The sequence below is a fragment of the Lepidochelys olivacea genome (assembly GCF_965140295.1).
Source record: "Lepidochelys olivacea isolate rLepOli2 genome assembly, chromosome: 10".
NCBI classification, from domain to species: Eukaryota; Metazoa; Chordata; order Testudines; family Cheloniidae; genus Lepidochelys; species Lepidochelys olivacea.
In genome coordinates, this window is record NC_140420.1 from 59095488 (window position 1) to 59115344 (window position 19857).

Genomic DNA, 19857 nt, shown 5'->3' on the forward strand with positions numbered 1-19857 from the left:
CCGAAACCAAAACTCACTGGATTTCAGTGTGCAGCCAATATTGTACTTTCTGTTCTAGAATGTGTACATATTCCAAAACAGTTTGGATTCAAAAGGGTCAACTTGGGTGGTTTACACCATAATCACAGACATGCACTAACATGGCTTAATGCAGATGCCATGATCATACATGTGTACTAACATGGCTTCTGACACTTCATGCATTTTTAGTCTTTGGAAAGTAAACAAAAGTTTTCAAGTAACAACTAGCCGATATAAAAATATGTAAAAAAATAAAAAACTAAATTACAGGGTTCAGGGGACTCTGCTCTCAGGTTTTAAGCTCACCCAAAACTTTTATTACATGGTGCTAATCTCTTGCCCTTATTTGGCATAGCATGAAAATTCAAATATTTCTATATGAAAACTTTTATATTTCATAGTTGGGGGAAAAAGTCATCATCAACAATTGCTTGTCAGATTGATGATAAAACAACAAAAAGAGGCCACCTCAACAATAATGTGACATTTTCTGGGCTCTGTAGGGAACAATATTAACATCAATACAGTATTAATAATTTCAGATTCCCCCCTTCATTAGGGCAACCTTTCACCACTCAATTTGTGCAAACTTGTCTTAAAAGCTAATTTACCCAGCTACAAGATGATCTCCCCGAGTAGTGGGATCTTTGCACATTATTGTAGCAATTTTTAATCACACATCCCTCCCAGCCACTACTGCAATGGGTGTGGCCAGAGAAAGATGGGCATGACCAGGATGTCACAGAGCTCCCCAGTTGCAGTACCAGTCCCTTGGGGTCATTGGTAGATGGCTCAAGGCTGTTCTTAAACTGGGGGGCTGGTTTGGAGCAAGTAGCCTCTGAAAGCCTCTGTTGTCTCCACTTCTGTCCCCCTGCCAAGTTATGCTGATGCTGCTTGCCTGCAGCTGAGGTTCTGGCCCAACACGTGCATTTCTGTCTCTTGTGAAGGAGTATTTTAAGAAACCTGTTAACTGATTGCTTAAGTGAGTTCCACTGAAGTCGATCTGTATGTTGTTTAGAACAGAACACTAGTATAACAGCTCAAAACACAAAATGGAGTAGACAAGATTGAAGAGATGAACACTGAAGGCTTTGCAAAAGTACATTCTAAGAACCTAAAGGAGAAAAAGGGACGCTGCTTATTGTGGGTGTGTGAATATGATGTAGTTTCAGGCACAGGAGAGAGATGCAGCACCAAGAGTGACAGAAAACAGTTCAGGTTACACCTACATTACAAAAACTACACTTTTCAAGAACAGCTTCAGGTTAACTAGTTGTGCCACTACAGTGGAACTGGTATAGCCTTAAAACATTGTTTTAAAACTATACACAATACAACTAAGCCATGCTAGCGGTGATGGTTTTTAGTATACAGTTTCCATAGCATAGGCTAGTACAAAGAGAATTTTGGAGGGAGGCTTGAGAGGAGCAGAAATGGACATTTTCCAGTACTTACTACATGTATGTAAGAAGTGATACCTGAACACTTTACATAGAGTGCTGCAATGCAAAACCAATGCTACATTCAAAGTACATGAATTACTCGATTGTTCCAGATTTGTATGTTGTATTAAAGGGCCATTGTCTAGTCAGACTTTAGACCTGAAATTTAGGTTATTAGTAATATACTAATATGTATTAGTAATAAATAACAATACACCAGACTGTACCCCTTTAAGAACAAAATGACACTACTCAGTTATTCATCCTATTAACAAATAAATATTTTAAAATTAGTTTTTAAGTTATTAATGGTATTTTGTAAACTGTTAAGGATTCCTTAATGGTCTGCATGAAGACACACTGACAAGTTTTATGTTACTAGAACCACTCCCCTAGATTATTAAAACGGAATTTTCTTTTAAATCTAGTTTTTTTATTTACTATATATACTTTGTTTACTTAATTTTTTTTCCAGCCTGGACAATAATAATGAAGTCAAATTAACTTTCAGGTAAAGCTGGTAGAAATTTTTCAATGAAAAGATCTTGGGTGAAAAACAAAAACAAAAAAATTAGTGAAATTTTGACGGGCTCGGCTTTCAGCTTCTGAATGCTGTAATGTTTTGCTTCCACTGCCTGGAAATACTTAAGAACAACCTTTTCTGGTGTTTTTTTTTTTAAAGGTCACATTTCTGTTTACATCCCAACTATATTTTGGAATTTGAGTCAATGGTGCCTCTCTAATATAAAATACAATTGTTGGTATAAACATAGCTTTTAATCTAAAAATAATATATTTTAAAGTGTGCAGGTCATGTCCTAGGTGCAGAAGAAGGGCTGAAAGCCAATAATATTTACTGAATTCTGCACTCTGTATGAAGCTAAGTCATGTCAGGACTTAAACAGTTAAGTTCCAGTCCACCTTTACTGAATAATCAACCATTTAAAAAAAAATCAAAAGATCACACTAACAATTGCATTCTGGTTTCACTGAAGTCAGGATGAATTTTGATGTTGGACTTCTGTGGAAGCAGAATTAGACATCAAGTTAGAGTTTTAGCAAACCTAGGCCCCATTCCTGCCTACTTCTGCATGTAGGTATATCCTCCTGCTCATGGAGTACCCATTGACATAAGTGATTTTATTGTTACCCGTAGATGCTGGAATACAACATATGAAAAAAAAGTCACTCATGCAGATTCTTCTTTAGACCTGCTATACTAGTATACAACCTAGCACTGTGCAGATGAAGGAAGGGGAATGCTACAGGAGCTGTCACTCAGCAAAACTGGATATGCCATAGCACAAAAACCTGAACATTTCCCCCCCGCCCAATTAAATTCAATAGTTTGGGCTGTGAGCCAAGAAAAATTTCATAAATGCCTATAACTGTTGCCACAAGAAAATTATAAAAATACTCATGAGCAATAAAAATAGGTATTTTCTACAAAATTCTCATTAAACTGAATGGATTTTATCCTGTCAGATTGCTGAATGGCTGTGACCTTTACATATAAAATTTTAAGGAAAAAAAGTAAAAACTATTTATTCATAGAAGTGCAGTAAAATTTTATTTTAAATTAATTAAATTTAAAAAACAGCCAATCAGAAGGCAACTGAAGTTCCAAATAATTCAATTTTCCACTTATAACTGTCACTGTGGTACACTGGAGAGATAAGGTGTTTGAGGTAATATCACTAATATGCATCAGAGTAAAACAAATTCCAAAAGCCTGTCCAGCTCTCTCTCCCTCTTCATTTCATCTCCCCGCCCTTTAAATTTTTTTTATTAAACTGTTTTTTGCTATTAAAAACCCCTTCTATGTAAAGCTCTCCAGCATATCTGAAAATAATCAATAAAAAAGGTCTCAGAGAAAGAGGAAAAGAATCTGAAATTTAAATATTAAATACAATGGCCATCACTTTCACAAATTATCCATTGCAAACCAATATAAAAAATTAATGAGTGCAAAAAACCCCAAAACAGTTCTAAAGAGAAAGATCTGGAAAAGGTTAGAGTAAAACACAGATGAATTAAAAAAAAGGCAAAGAACTTAAAACATAAGATTTGTGAAGACAATAATAAAAAGAAGTACAGCTAACATGGGTATTTATCTTAATAAAAGTGATGTGTCTAATTTGTATTTTTAATCATTTATTTTCAATAAATGTGTCATACAAAGAAGTGGCAATTCAATTATTGAAAAAAGGCAAGTGTAAATTCCATACTGTAAATTTTTCAACTAAATGATAATGATAAAATACACAGCAGTGAAGAAATGCTATGATCAACTCATCCATTTCTTTGCAAATAAGGGGTTTATTTTCAGTTCAAGCTGGTGCTCCTTCATCTGTCTTTCACTTTAAATAGCAGATTCTTCTCTGGCTAAAATATAGTTCCATTAGCATTGTCATTTAAAACTAGATTTTAAGTGATCTTTTCAGCTTTCATATCTTCATAGAAGAGTAATGTTTATAGCACCTGCAGACACTTGACAGCTATTGATCCTGGTCTTTAATTATTGCTATGTCTAACACTATAATTATAATTATAGTTCAGCCAGCATTTTTGTTATAAGTGGGTTTAGTCTTCCCACAATTTTGAAAGTGGAATATTCTGACAGTATAAATTGTTTTCTTATGGTGGTATTTGGCATTAACATTCTGTTCCCCTGCCATGCACAGAAGGAAATCATTTTGGTATCAGACATCTGTATGCGTAGTGAGAGCAGACTTTCAGCTTGAAACCAAGTACAGCTGTGTAATCAGAGGACAATTTTTCCCTTACTGAGGCAGATCCTGTTACTGGAGATATTACACAGTAGTTGGTGCCAATTCTGATTTTTAAATTAATTTGGAAAACAAATGTTTTTATTTAGAGTAGTAATCTAATTAGACACCAATAAACATTTCTGAAAGCCAACTAGGGCCTTACACCTCTACCTTTTCATAACAGCTTATTTTACTGGTTCACAGAGTGATTATAATTCAAAGCCTTTACACCATGAAAGTTAAAATTGAGCAAAGAAGATGGTTCAGTATCACACTGTCAAATACAAGTACATGTAGTCTGATTAAAATGGAATCTACGTATATATTCATATATATTCCACATCTACTCAGAATTAACACTGTATATACAGATCTGAATGATCTGAAAATGGTCTAGAGAGATTATACCTAGAATAACAATGAAAATGCTAGAATTAAAAGGAACATATTGAAATCCAGAACAGAACACTAAGATGGAAAGCCTGATGGATTCTTCCACCTCTCCCCAACATGGTATTGATTGGTTTTCATTCAACTGGTATTCTATGATTTGGCATCAGATTTACTGCATTTGTGTTCCAAGGCAGGAGCCACTAACGGCTCTGGAGTTCTGAACCATACACACCAACAGCAACATTTCGTGGCTCATTTTAACATGGCTTTATGGCTGCAGTTCAATTCTATTCATCCTTTTCTTCAGTTCTTTTGGAGGACTGTGCTAAAATTGTAATCTAGTAAGTATAAAAGTGTGTAAGAAAAGCAAAGATTCCTATGGCCTAAAAGCTTATTTGTTTGTATCAGTAAAAATAATATGGGGTAAAGACCAATAGAGGATCTGGTTGGACCATGTGGATTACACTTGCAGTGAGCTGTTACACAAAATACCTGACTCCCCAAATCCTATAACACTGTTATTTTATATATTATATATAAGTGACACTTCATTCAATCCAAGATTTTAGGTATGTTGACTAAAATGATCCTAAATCCATTAGGGGTGAAACACACCCAGCAGTGGACAAGCCACAGACGTCTCTCCACTGTGAAGGGAGGAGGACAGAGGTGCGGAAAGACTTTGCACCCCCTGAATGTGGCAGAGTTATTCTCTGTGCCAAATGCACATAGGCCAGCATGGAGGATGAGCAGGAATGTAGCCAGTGAGCTTGCAGTTATTCTGACCCTTTGAAGGGGACAGTCAGGTTCTTGGCAACTGCTGCAATCCAGGACCTGGAGGAGCCACCACAAAGGGGCTATAGAGCTGCTGAAGCCTTGTCCAGGAGCTGACAGTGGATTTAGACCTCCACTAAGAGGCCATTCACTGCATCTTTGGATAAAAGGTGTTAAATTCCCACCCTATGGCCTTTCATGTTGGGAAAAGACATTAAGAAGCAATCAAACCTGATCGTATAAAAACTTTTAGGGTACTATGATACCCCGATGAGGAGATGCTACATTTAAAGGAAACATGGGAAAGGAAGCAACAACTTTGGATGAGTATAAAAGATATATTCAATAAAGCCTTAAATTAAACACAATATATAGGTACAGTACATTGATATAAGTAACACTGCATAAAGTGAAAGTGTGATCTTCACTATGTTAGGAATGTAACAAGGGTATTGGCTCAAATACGCATACTTTCTGGTAAAATGTTTTTAAAATAAACAGAAGGGATACTTCAATCTTCCATAGTGCTTTCCTTTTTGCAAAGAGCTAGACAAACATTAACTCATGGAAACTAATCTAAAACACACACAACATCCCAACACACAGAAAGAGATGGTCTCTGCCATGAGCACTGGCAGTGTAAAGCAGACACACAGTATGTGAGGCAAAAGACCAAAAAGCCATGAAGTCAGTTTTCATGTAGGGATATCTTGCAGAAAGAAGTGGGTTTTAAGCAGCCTGTTCAAGGCATAGGTGAATATGCATGGAGAGAGGAGCATGACAAATTAATGATGATAATCAGGCTGAGAGCCTGACAGGAGGGATGGCAGAATTATCCACAATGAAAGATGTGGGTGAGAAGTGGAGCAGTTTGGGACAAAAAATAATCCTCCAACTCTTCTCAGACTCACTCCTGGATCCACTGCAGTCTGGCTTCTATCCTCTGCATTCCACTGAAAGTGTTATCACCATGGTCTAAAAGGACACCTTTCTGGCTAAGACTTAGAGCCTCTAATCCAGGGGTTGTCAACCTTTCAGAAGTGGTGTGCAGAGTCTTCATTTATTCACTCTAATTTAAGGTTTTTCGTGCCAGTAATACATTTTAATGTTTTTAGAAGGTCTCTTTCTATAAGTCTTTAATATAACACTAAACTATTGTTGTATGTAAAGTAAATAAAGTTTTTAAAATGTTTAAGAAGCTTCATTTAAAATTAAATTAAAATGCAGACCCCCCGGACCGGTGGCTAGGACCCAGGCGTGTGAGTGCCACTGAAAATCAGCTCGTGTGCTGCCTTTGGCACATGTGCCATAGGTTGGCTACCTAATGGCTGGCTACCTACCTGCTCTAATCCATTCTTATCCTTGATCTTTACTTAGCCTTCAGTACTGTTGGTCACTCCCTACTAGAAATCCTGTCCCCCCAGGTAGTTTTCATGGCATTGTCCTCTCACCATTCTCTTCCTCCTTCTCTGATTGCTATTTTGGTATATCCCATAACCCCTCTCTGGGGGAGCCTCACAGGGCTCTAACCTAGCACTCCCTTTACACCTTATCTCAGCTGTTCTTATCTTTTCTCACAGTTCTACCAACATCTCTACATAGAGTCACAATTGTTCCTCTCTTCAGACCCATACTGACTATTTCTCTAACACTGTTATTTGTATTACAGTAGACCCTAGCGATCCTAATCAGAGCTGAAAGCCTCACTGGGTTAGGGGATGCACATCATTCTGGATGGCTAGTCATCAGCTCAACTTTAATATGGCCACTTTAAAGCCCTTTATTTTTCTTCAGTGCTCACCATCTTACCTCATTTTCTGTTGTCATTGAGCGCACCCCTATCCTCCCTGTCCTGCAATGTCACAGTCATCTTTCACTCTCAATCTCTCAGCACACATCCAGATCATCATCAAATCCTGTATTGTCTCTCTCTCCACACTTAGAAAATCCAACCCTTCCATTTCATCCCATCATTTAAGATGCTTGACTATGCTCTTCTCTCTCACCTTGGATACAATGACCTCCTCAAATTCCCTTCCTTGCTAAAACAGACTATCAATCCTCTCTTTGAAAAATTGTTCCCCTGACATCTCCTGGCATAGTCACCCCAGTTTAAACCTTTCACTTTTTGCTTCAAGGCCCTACAAAACTTCACCCTGAACTACATCTTGGAACTCTACTTTGCTCTCTTTCATGTGAGCAAAGATGCTGGTTTTGACACCTACTTAATTTATTTTGCCCTCTCCCGTCCTCTTCTATACTGCCCTCTGTGCATGGAACAAACTCTGAAATTCAGAGCATCAGGCTCACACTCCTCTTCCCAATCTCTTTCGCAGACCCACTCTATCTGAAGCTCCAAACAAGATTGTTTCTTTTAAATTATTCTCAATCTAATACAATTCCTTCCCCTGGTTCTCCCAGAGTGTCTGTACTGAAAAGTTAATATTAGTTTTATACAATTTGCTCTTGAGATGGTGAGACACATCTGAGAGGAAATAGCCAGAAATGAAAGGTTAATGGTAGAAAATTAGATTTGGGAGTCATCAGCATAAAGCTAGGACTCTGAACCCATAAGAGTGAATAAGATCATTAAAAGAAGAGGAGAAAGGACACTACCCTGGGACAAAGATGTGGGGAAGGAGCAGAAGAAAATCTGCCAAAAAAAAATGCTGAAGGAGCGAAGAGTGAGGTTAGAGAAGAATCAGGAGAGTACAAAGCAATTCAAAGCCAAGGAAATGAGAAAAATATTTTCTCTTTTTTGTCATTCTCTAAGAGAATGATAAAATAATTGCCTTTTTTAAAAAGGGGTTGTGTAAATGGCACAACCTTGACATATTGGTTTTTTGCTAAATATGATCCATTTCAGAGCTGGAGGCTTGAAAATGTATATTGATTTATCAGGTTGGAGTAGATCCAGCAGTTATTTAAATTCACCCAAGATTTACCACACAATGATATCATCCAGTTGAAGTTATTTCTCAGTACATCACATTGTACATTTATATGAGTATTGTATATTATAAAAGACATTTATATTTTACTGTTCATCTGCCATTAGTGAATTTGACACCTGTAACATGGTGATACATGACAAACAAAAATGGACAAACCAGTTATAAACATGACTAAACTTATTACAAACACACAATGGACTAAACAATACAGGACAGACAAGACATCACAACATTGACTAGAATGCTCAGCCTTTGTCATCTTTTTAGGGAGACAGTGGCTGTACAGGAAAGACCAGATTTCATTCTAAAAGTCTAATGTTTCATTCAACTTTAATTTTTAAATAAGCCAAGTTTATTGTATTCTAGGCATTAGAGCTGAGATTTTTCCAAGTGGCTCTATCAAAAATCAATAAGAATGAGCATCTTATTCCCTTAGGCCCCATTAAAAACGCCAGACTCAGATAATATCTTCTACTTCTTTTTATCATCACAGTTTTCACACACTCTCTCTCTCATATATATTATATACACATACATATACATACATACACACACACACACACACAATCAGTAAAAACAGATTTAACATAGTTGTAGTAACAGATATTATTACTCAAACTAGGTTTAGCGTAAATTATTGCACTAATTTAAGGGACTTTCTAATCTGTCTAGTTCTAGCAATATTAAACCAGTCTTTGATCTCAATCTACTGCTACAGTAGCTCTGAGGAATCACTGGTGTTCTAGTGTGTAAGAACTGTTTGTACAGTGTCTAGCATAACTGGGTACTGACCCCCTTGATTAGGAACTACCATAATACAATAATAACGTGGGTTTAAGTATGCTAGCTGGTTTGCCGCTCCAATCCAAGTTGCAGGCGTCAATGCTTTGCAAAGTGCATTCTATAGATGAAGCTGGACCAGAAATGACAGATTGCCTCTGCCACAAATACATGAATGAACGTTTCCACCAAAGATCTCTGGTGGTTCTATTTTTGTTGTCTGTAGAGGTCTAATACATTCCATGTAGGATGTTGGACTGTATAGCTTCGTTTTTTAGATTCACTGAGGCATTCCACAAAAAGAAAAGGAGTACTTGTGGCATCTTAGAGGCTAACAAATTTATCTGAGCATAAGCATTATGATTCTCTGCCATTTATGCTTTGAAGTTGCTCTTCTTAAGCCATGTTCCCATATGGCTTTTCTTTCTACATGTGGGCTCCTTTGTTGAAAAATATAGAGATGTTGTATCCCACACAAGTATAGAGTTTTGTTAGTAAAAATACAGCATCCCAGTTTGGATGGTGATTCCACAGTCCATGTTTCAGTGTTGCTTCTTTTACAGTTTTAAAAGTATTTCCATATTAAAACTGGCAATACCATATAATATGCCTGGAGTTTCTGAAACGTCTTGAGTAAGCAGTTTTCAGCTGGTCATATAGCCTTTTTTGTCACGCTTCCTTCTCTTTTCCATTTGTTCAATATAATGTGTATCTTCATTATTTGGGTTAGGATTCACTCCTTAGCAGATCGTATACAAATATTCTCTCTTTCATGCCAATTTCTGCTACAATAAAAAAAGGATATAGCTTCTTTTTCTTATGTCTGGCCGCCACTTATCTTCCAATGAATCTCAGACTAAATGTGGAGAACAGCTCGTGTGCCATGACCTGGAGACAGTTCAATTCAGTAGGTTAGGGGAATGTCATTCTAAATTTCTATTCTGTAGATAATTTCTTGCCAAGGAAAAAAACCCCTTCTTTCCCCTTTAAATCTCTCTCTCTCCCAAAATGCTCAGTTTCAAATTTCAAATTCAATCCTCTCTCAGTGATGAAATGCTTTATTATGTCAAATAAAGTCCCTTGTGTAATGAAAATGTGATCTTGTTTTTACAGCATAATACTCAAAAGCAAAGGAAAGAAACTTCAAATCTTTTAAATGTCACCAGGTTGAAATTTAGCACATAGTCACTCCGCCTAGATGAATACTTTTGTTTGTTTAAAAAAAACCCTAAAAATAATTTGATTTAAATTTTTATGTTTCATTGTAAGTTCATTTAACTTGTTGTTTTTCTTAACAAAGTCTCTGCAAAAGGTTTTTGGGGGACGGAGGCAATTACAGCTATCCTCCACCATGGCAAAAGAAGGAAAAAGATCACTTTAAAGAGCAAGATTTCACCCATGTCCATGCATTTAAGTAGACAAAAAAAGTGAGGCAAAGGTTTGGCAGCAACACCATTACCAGGTCAGAAGCACTGCTATCATCTTGCCTCAGGTCTCATAAGTCTGCATCTGCCTGTCCAGTTCTGTGTCATCTTATTGGTGGCTGATCTCTCCAGTGAAAGTGTTTTGAAGAAAACATTTCTGCCCACTTCAATGTAACAGTTCTGCATAAGAGTTTCACCATCTTTGACTTTCTTTCACTGCATTAGGCATTAGACTGTCTGGTTAATAACCAAGTGTTACTTTAAGATGTATACACAGGGAGAGCAAGAAGCAGACTATTGATAGTCTCTCAATTTCTCCCATATTAATGCTCACTTCGATTTATCCACTGAGATCCAGATGATCCACCTTCTCTGACACTTCCTTTCCTAAAAGAACCTGCACTGTAAACTTCCTAAAGTTGGCACAATTTCTTCTTAAAAATATAAATATGCCATGCCACCAGACATTGAGATTCTCCACCTACCATGGTGCTGGGGTCTTTCACATGCAGCCATTGGCATGGTAAGTAAAAAGGAAGTACAGTATATTGTGTAACAGGGCAGGGCCAGATGACTATAGGAAAGTAATGAGAAACAGGTACATTAGCTCTAGGCTAAACAAATCCCTGTTACCATGGTAACCAAACGGCAGTTGCTCCAGGTTAATCAAGACACCTGGCTAATTAAGATCCTTCTAGAAAGCAGTGGAGACAGCTAGGTTGATTGGGACACATGAAGCCAATCAAGGGCTCACTGGAACTAGTTAAAGGCCTCCCAGTTAGTCAGTTAGAGGTGTATGTCAGGAGTAGTAGTAGGAAGTTGTGCTGCTGGAGAAACTGGGCAGGACCAACCCGATCAGGCACAAGAAAGGGGGCCCTGAGTTAAGGATAAAGTAGATGTTGAGGAAGTGGGGGCTGCTGCGGGGAAGTGGCCCAGGGAATTGTACTTGTCCTGTTTCAAAAAGTCAGCTACAAATAGCTGCTACTATTAGGGTCCCTGGGCTGGAGCCTGGAGTAGAGAGTGGGCCCAAGCTCCCTCCCCCGCCCCCACTCTCCCAGATTAATCACAGAGACAATGAGACAGAGACTGTGTGCGAGAGAGGGTTGCTTCTTCCCACCTCCCTTGCTGGCTTATGATGAAAACGGCTGAGTAGGCTCTGACCCTTGCCTCTAGAGAGAGAAGGGCTATGAGGAAGGTCACAGTTAGCCTCTGAGGCTAGCATAAATCTGCCTGGAAGCGTGGGACCCACTGAGACAAGGTTGGAGCTTTGTCACAATTGGAAACACATTTATTTAACAAGTAAGTTCTGCTTTGAGAAAATCTGTCAGTGTTGTATCATCTGCGGTTCTTCCCTACTTATAACACCAGACTTTACCATGCAACAACAGCAGCTGGCAAGAAAGTTCTCTAACCAACTATTCTCTTTGTGTCTCACACAATAAAGAAACCCTATGAGGCTGCAAAATGGCTTTGTGTGGGGTCTAATGCAAAGAGATGTTGAAGGTCACAGATCCAGTCAATTTCCATTTCATCTCTAATTTAAACATTTATTTTCCTCTGGCAGTTAGTTTCTGTGCTTCTGTTTAATTTAGGTCCTGAAATTACAACTAGTTTGTCTAGCTCAAGCTGACTAAACTTTTACTATAGCATGTAAGATGAGGGTTTCTTTTAAAATAGGGAGAACTTTGGCGAAAACACTCCTGGCATGTCGAACACAGAAGGTTGATCTTGGGCTTGATTTTTGGTCCCATTGAAGGCAATGGCAAAACTACCATTGAATTCAATGCCAGCAAGATTGGGGCCTCTGTGAAGAGCAGGGTTTAATAGCATTTATTTTAAAGTGACTCCTTCTGCATCAACTCTTAGTCACTCTGTTCATCTGTCCTCACTGCCTCCTACATCCATGCTTCACTTCAGACTGCTCCTTTTGGACATGTCTAGACTAGGGTTGACCACAACCTGCTAACACTTTTTTTTTTAAAATGCTGGACACTGTCTACACTTGTGTTTAAAAACATATTAGTGAAAGTGTACTAGCTAGCATATTTCCTAATCTAGACAGGGTCTCCTTCAGCCCCTTCTAGTTTCATGCAACCCTTCTTGCTTGTAGCATCCCCTTAATTATTGTTTGCCAAGTGTCCTCAGTCTCCTCCTACAACAGAACTGAAGATCCACCTATTATGTGGAGCACTCTAGCCATAAAAACTCATTTCCAGTCTGTGCTTGCTCAGTTTTGGATACTTCTGTATAGAACCTGTATTTGCTTTTAAATTATATAGACTCCCTGGGGCAGGGTCTCTTATTTATTTGGCACCTTCTACACATGGAATATATGGGATTTCACACAAACTCTTGGTACAAAGAAAGGTAAGGGCTAGCACAAAGCTGCCTCTATATAGGAATAAGTATTGCACTACAATGGAGCTAGGCTGAAAAACTGTTAAAAGGAAATACGTTAACTTTTTCGTACAGGAAAATCTTATGGCAAAGGGAACAGGAATTGGGAAAATAGGCAAAGAAATTGGGTAGACGGGTCTAAGTTTTGATATTTGCTTCTCAAGGTCCCTCAAATCCTGGTGTGCACAGTGAAAACAAATCCCCACGGGGTTGACAAATCTGGTCCCAGGTGCCCCAAAGTTGGAGTGCAGTCTTGCCACCAGAGCTATATCCTATTAGAACCTAAAGGAATTGGATCAGGCAGTGTCAAGGTTCTTTCCCCACTCTGAACTCTAGGGTACAGATGTGGGGACCTGCATGAAAAACCCCCTAAGCTTATTTTTACCAGCTTAGGTTAAAACTTCCCCAAGGTACAAACTATTTTACCTTTTGCCCTTGGACTTTATTGCTGCCACCACCAAAGTCTAACAAATATATAATAGGGAAAGAGCCCACTTGGAAACTTCTTTCCCCCCCAAAATCCTCCCCAAACCCTACACCCCCTTTCCTGGGGAAGGCTTGATAAAAATCCTCACCAATTTGCATAGGTGAACACAGACCCAAACCCTTGGATCTTAAGAACAATGAAGAAGCAATCAGGTTCTTAAAAGAAGAATTTTAATTGAAGTAAAAGTAAAAAGAATCACCTCTGTAAAATCAGGATGGTAAATACCTTATAGGGTAATCAGATTCAAAACATAAGAGAATCCCTCTAGGCAAAACCTTAAGTTACAAAAAGACACAAAAACAGGAATATACATTCCATTCAGCACAGCTTATTTTATCAGCCATTTAAACAAAACAGAATCTAACGCATATCTAGCTAGATTACTTACTGAGTTCTAAGACTGCATTCCTTTTCTGTTCCTGGCAAAAGCAGACAGAGAGAGCCTTTGTTTCTCCCCCCTCCAACTTTGAAAGTATCTTGTCTCCTCATTGGTCATTTTGGTCAGGTGCCAGCGAGGTTATCCTAGCTTCTTAACCCTTTACACATGAAAGGGTTTTTCCTCTGGCCAGGAGGGATTTTAAAGGCGTTTACCCTTCCCTTTATATTTATGACAGGCAGAGATGATGCACTGCCTGTCTGACTAAACAGTACAGTCTCCTGGGATTTAATGATCATCCAGTTGGGATGGTACCATATTAAGATACTTATATGGCCCCCATTACCCTGGTGTCTGAGCGCCCAACAAACTTTAATCCTCACAGAATCCGGTGATACTGTTGTAATAAAGATGTTCAATTCAGACCTCAACTATCCCTCATTTTAAAGAACGCCATTGATCTTAGCCTCTCGCCACTTATATTCCATACAGATTGTTGCTCCTTCAGTTTGATTGCTGAAAATAATTTATAGCAGAATAAATAATAAAAACTGAGTTTACAGTGTTATTTATACTGAAAGAATGAATCTCATAGCATTTAAGTCTACATTTAGGTGTTAACAGGTTGAGAGGTAACTAACAAAAGCTTATTCTGTAATCAAGCAAGCAGATGCTTACCTGAGCTTCTCACTTAGCTCTGTAGTTTAAAGCTTCTTGTTAAAAAAAAAAAACATTTTGCTTCACCTCGTACAAGCATTGTTGATATTTCTAAATTTAGATACCATATATTTCTGTTCTGGGGTTCCTAGAGTAACCTGTTTTCTCAAAGCCAGGCCACAGTGATGCCAAACTGCATTATAAAATAATTTCCTAATTGTAAAATACTCTTTTTCAAGGATACTATTGAAAAGGATGTCATCATTCTTCATAAGATGAACACATCCCTATGAACAGTAGGATGGGTTTTTGTTTTTGAATAGAGACAAGCCATGAATGTACTGCAATAATGATTAATAAAGGTACCTTAATAAATTCTACCTCCCCAAGTTACGAGCTATTTCCTTTTGCAGTATCTAAATAATTTAAAAGACTAACAGAAGGGGCAGTTCTGGGTATACTCTGTTGAACACCCGAGTATGCCCAAGTCTCGGAACCTTACTTAACTGTGGAACTCTAAAATCTCCCATGTTTAGGAGATACATGAAGCCATCATTTAATTTACTTTCAAATCAGTGGTGCCACCGTCTTCATAGACACCATTTCCAGGAGTACAGGTTCCTTCACTGCACCAAAAGCAGAAATTCTGGTGCTGACATCTCAGGTATCTGTTAGCAGCACTCATTCGCTTATGCAATGAATCCACTCCAAGAAATTCCATTTGAAGCTTTGATTTCAGAATGGACATAAAAGCATGACCATCTATTGTGCTTTATCCATAGGTAAATCAAGTATTAAAGGGCGTGCACAAGCAACTGGAGGGGGGGGAACCATTAACACCCACCTCTTCCCCATCATGGACTGTTCCTTTTTTGAAGGAGCTCTAGTTTCTATCATATATAAGACTGCTTTACTCTAGCCTTTTGAATAAATACAACCATTTGAATACACAGTTAAAAAAAAAAAAGGCAGGCTGACATCAGTTTAGATGTAGCCTGAAAGAGTACTTCAGAATGCTGGGGAAAGCATAAGTTAACCCATATCCTCATGCAGTTAAGGAAACAGGGTTCCCAAACCTATTGCAGTATGATCATCATCTGCTGCAGAATCCATTATGAACTGCAGAAAGTAGAGAATGCAGCGCTAATTGTGCTCTGGGATCTGCACAGAACCCTGATTGTAATGGAACTCTGTATGTGTGGATTGCTGTGCCCACATAGAGTTCACTGTAAGTTCAGGGCCCAAGCTTGTATTTGGCATTATCTGATCTGATGAGGGTTGACCAATCACAAACCCCTACATTGGGAATGCCAAAAACGGTTAGTGGTGAAAAAGGAGAAAGAAGAAAGGGAAGTTAGTTCACCTTAGAAGAAAATGAAAAAGAAGGTGCCACTGAAAAGGTCCATGTGAAGCTCATGATGAAACTGATTAACAAAAGCCAGTAGTTTCTTGTAGTTTTACATTCCTTATGGCTGTGTGACAATATGAATTTTCCCCAATTGCCATAATTAACAAAAACAAAAAAACTATTCAAGGCACCAGCCTTTTATCTTAACTAAGTGGAGACTTGCACAAGGGCCAAGAAATGACTTGATAGGTGTCTCATGACTTTCTATTCTCTAGGATGATGACAGTGATTAAGTTATACATATGAGCAGAAAGCTGGTTTTAAAGCTTTAGCAGTGATACAAAAAGGTATTCCAAGATGAATATACTCTTCTATATTATAAGGATCCAACCAGACAAACTCACCCTTCGGTTATTTTACTGAAGTTTATGAAGTTACACTAGGAATGAATTTGGTCCAATATTTTTGTATGCTTTTGCCAAAACACTCAATATGGAAAAACTGTAGTTGTAGAACCTCTAGTGAGCCAAGTAGGTACAACTATGTTGAGGCAAATTCCTAACAAGTTGCACCCATGCAATTTAGTACATATTTTGCAATAAAGAGCAAAAATTAGCTCATCCTATTTAGCGTTTCTTCACAAATATTTCTGGAATCACTTTGCCTGCCCTGCATGTCATGGCTGAAGAGAGAATTCTCGTAGTTTTGTGAAAGAAGAATCTGCAGGGTGCTAGTTTGCTTATCTAAACTGAAATGAAATTCTAGTAATAATTCTTAAGATGTTCTGCCAGAAATCCATTAAATAAATGAACACTGGAAAGAGAGAAAATGAATCCTGTCTATGCTGTGGTAGAAAGGTTTTAACAACAAGTTTGGAGTGGTTGGTTGACGTGTAGGTGGTGAAGCCATGAGTTAGGCAGGTCATCCAAGCGAAAGTGCCAATAAAACCTTTATACCACAGTGTTATGCACTCAGTATATGCCACAAATGTTACACCCAGAAATAGATATTTTTGTATATCCCCCCCACCCCCCGCAAAAAAAAAAAAAGTGCTTAGTGCTGCTGCTCAAAACAAACAAACAATGTTAAAATGACTTTTCTCATCTTTGGAACTAGGAAAACAAACTAGGATACAGAAATTTTCATAGCAAAGCAGTAATACCACAATGCTGAATTAAGGGAAGAATTCCTATTCAGATCAGCAACAGCATCCATAATAATTTTCCACCATGTTGAATGTTTGTCCAAATCTAATTGAAGGTGAATCTTCAGAGTCCTCCCTGACTACAATATTTGGGCCCAATACACTAGTGCAATTTGGCTCCCCTGCGTCACTCCAATTTAAACCCAATTTCATGTCCAAAACCCTGTGCCATATCAGCCCAGCCTGCCCTGTCTGGACTCTAGCTGGCCTGGCTGCTGGAACAGCACGGGGGCACAGGCTGCTGGTAAATCAGAGCGGAATTCACATGGAAGACTGCTTTACCTTCCACTGGAGACCAATCCAGCCCCATGTGGTTCCAGGATTAGAGAAGCATAAGGGTAGATTAAAGCCACCTCTTCTGCACAGTATCTTTCATAGGTATATTACTAAAAGCAAATAATCCTTCATCTTTTTCATTCCACAGACCACTTGTTTAGAGAAGGAACCAATCTCCTCACCCATCCACCCACCCCACATCCCCAACCCCAACTATTTGTGTGCATCATGTCTTCATTACTCACTGCTTAATTCTGAAAGAGTTTCATTCCATGGACCACCAGGAAGGGATCCAGAGCTACCACTGATACAGACTATAGCCCGAGAACCACTGGTATAAACCATTTTAACTTCCTCTTTCTGCTTTGCAATATACAGATGCATAGCTCATGCACTATTCACGCAGTACGCAACATGGTGTAAGAAGGTAACGGGCTAAACAAAGCAGCAAACAACATGCAGAGCTTTTGGTAGTGGAGCAGGCAGAAGGACTTAGAAGAGAGCTCCCTCCTGGGCGATGTATTCAGCTTTATGGTGTACAGTGTTAAAACCTTCAAAAAGCGGTTTATGGAATGTATTGTTTTACTAGAGCTCACCTCTTCAACCATATGTTTGACTTTCTTCTGTTGGCAATGGACCATGTCATCCAGATGTTTGATTCGTTCTCTAAGACCAGCTGCAACATCTTCCAGATGCTGTGACCTGATATAAGTTATAAGAACTAAGTAAATATGTAGGAAGCCATGCAATGTAAATAAAAGAACAACCAAACAAAACAAAAAAATAAACACAACGCCAAAGTAGATCAAGAAAAGGAACCTCATTAAATAAGCCAAATTCCACTGACAAATGTCATTTCCTATATTTGTCTAAAGTTCATTTTTATGGTTATCTGTTTGGTCATTAGTCATTGTCAGACACCACCCACTTAGCTCACCTTTACCTTACATATCAGCTGCCAAAATTTAGAGAAGTTTCACAAGGGATACTTGTTCAAACAGAATGATGATCTGGGATCTTCTAGACAATCAGCCCTGGAGAGCTGCATGCACATTATGGTTTGTTTTAGCACTTACAAACCATTATTTGATTAATCCCCGCTTCATCACCAAGAGGCAGATGTTACCAAGGAGAAAAAGTAAGAGTTCACAGACTGTGCTCACTGAGCTGTCCTACAGTTCTACATAGGATGTGGTACAGAAATTACTTTTTTTAAAATGTTGTGACTATACATACTAGAGAAAGAGATAATTAAGATATTGATTGCAAGGATCCTAGCGGCCTGATTTTGGGTGCACAGCACTTCTGAAAAGAGTCTGGCCTTTGTCTTTTATATCTATTTTAAAAAAGCATAGCAGATATGCATGAAACTATATGGACCTAAAAACTGATTTCTCAGCAATGCAATGTACTCTACCTAATCCATCATGATTGCACTCAACTTCTCTCATAAATAAAGCTGAGAAGGATGAGTTTTTGCAAAATAAATTCTCTTGCAGTTTTCCTACATAAAATAAGGCAAATATAAATTGGGAAGGAATTATCCGGCTGGAACATATTACAACCAAAGTTAATATAACAGATTCAGGTTTGAAATTTTTTTAACAATGCTAGAAATCTCAGTAAGGAGTAAAATCTCACCTCTGTCTGTCTGAATGGGTTTGAGATTTTGCTCCAGATATCTGGATTTCATGTTGTACCAGTTGTTTTTGTAGCTGGTGGCGTTCCTAAACAAGAAAATGTTATTTCTCCACTTCTTCACATTGTAAATTCAAGTACATTTTATTGTGATTTAAAAAGGCCCATAATATGTTAAACAAAAACAGAAGCTGATTCTGCTACAAGTTATTACTATATTACAGGTAGAGCATGTATTTCCTACAGCCAAGAAGCACAGAATGGAAAAAACAAGGCTTGAATAAAGAGAACCCTGAATTCTCAGCTGAGCACAAGATAAATGGCAATGTTTTCAGTCTTCAGCGCCAGTGTCAAGGGGTAGCTTTGCTTGCAATTTTGTAGGTAAGTGAGACTCTGAAGGATAAAGACGTGTGAGCTGAAATGCAACTCTGAAAGAACATTATCTTTCTGACCCACAAAGGGACTCCATCTCTCTAAAATTCTTACAGGTCAAAGATATGATTGCATTTAAGGTCTTGGATGCAGAGCTTAAATGAACCACATGACCACTGTTGCTAAAATGAATATCAAATTTTCCATATTGTTCCTCCAAAAGGATCTCCTGATCCAATGTATTTTGGCAGAGATAGGAGGCGTCTCCCTAGTTTTCTCCCAAAATGTCCCTACTTATCCTGTTCAAATGTTACCCAGCATGAGTGCTGAGAGGATCTGTGCACTTGTAGGGTCTGATCCTGCTCTACGAGTCAAGGTGAGTTTTGCCTTTCATGTCAATGAGACCAGGATTGGGGCCTTAGATAACAGCCAAATATTTAAACAGCAACACAAGCAGAACAGCAGGAGTTCAGAGCTGACTGCATAAATTAATTAACAAAAAGTAAAGTTCACATGCATTTCCTAACACCAACGATCATAATG

The 19857-nt window shown here is 38.3% G+C and overlaps 1 protein-coding gene across 1 annotated transcript in view; it reads right to left on the reverse strand.

Annotated features, from left to right (window-relative positions):
* LOC311526906 (myocardial zonula adherens protein-like) overlaps positions 1-19857 on the reverse strand; it is a 90895-nt gene that overhangs the window by 27410 nt on the left and 43628 nt on the right. The window contains exons 9-10 of the mRNA XM_084640373.1: positions 18946-19031; positions 17901-18006 (exon numbers count right to left, since the gene is read on the reverse strand). Coding sequence (XP_084496499.1) covers positions 17901-18006; positions 18946-19031 — 192 coding nt within the window. The remainder of the gene's footprint in view (positions 1-17900; positions 18007-18945; positions 19032-19857) is intronic.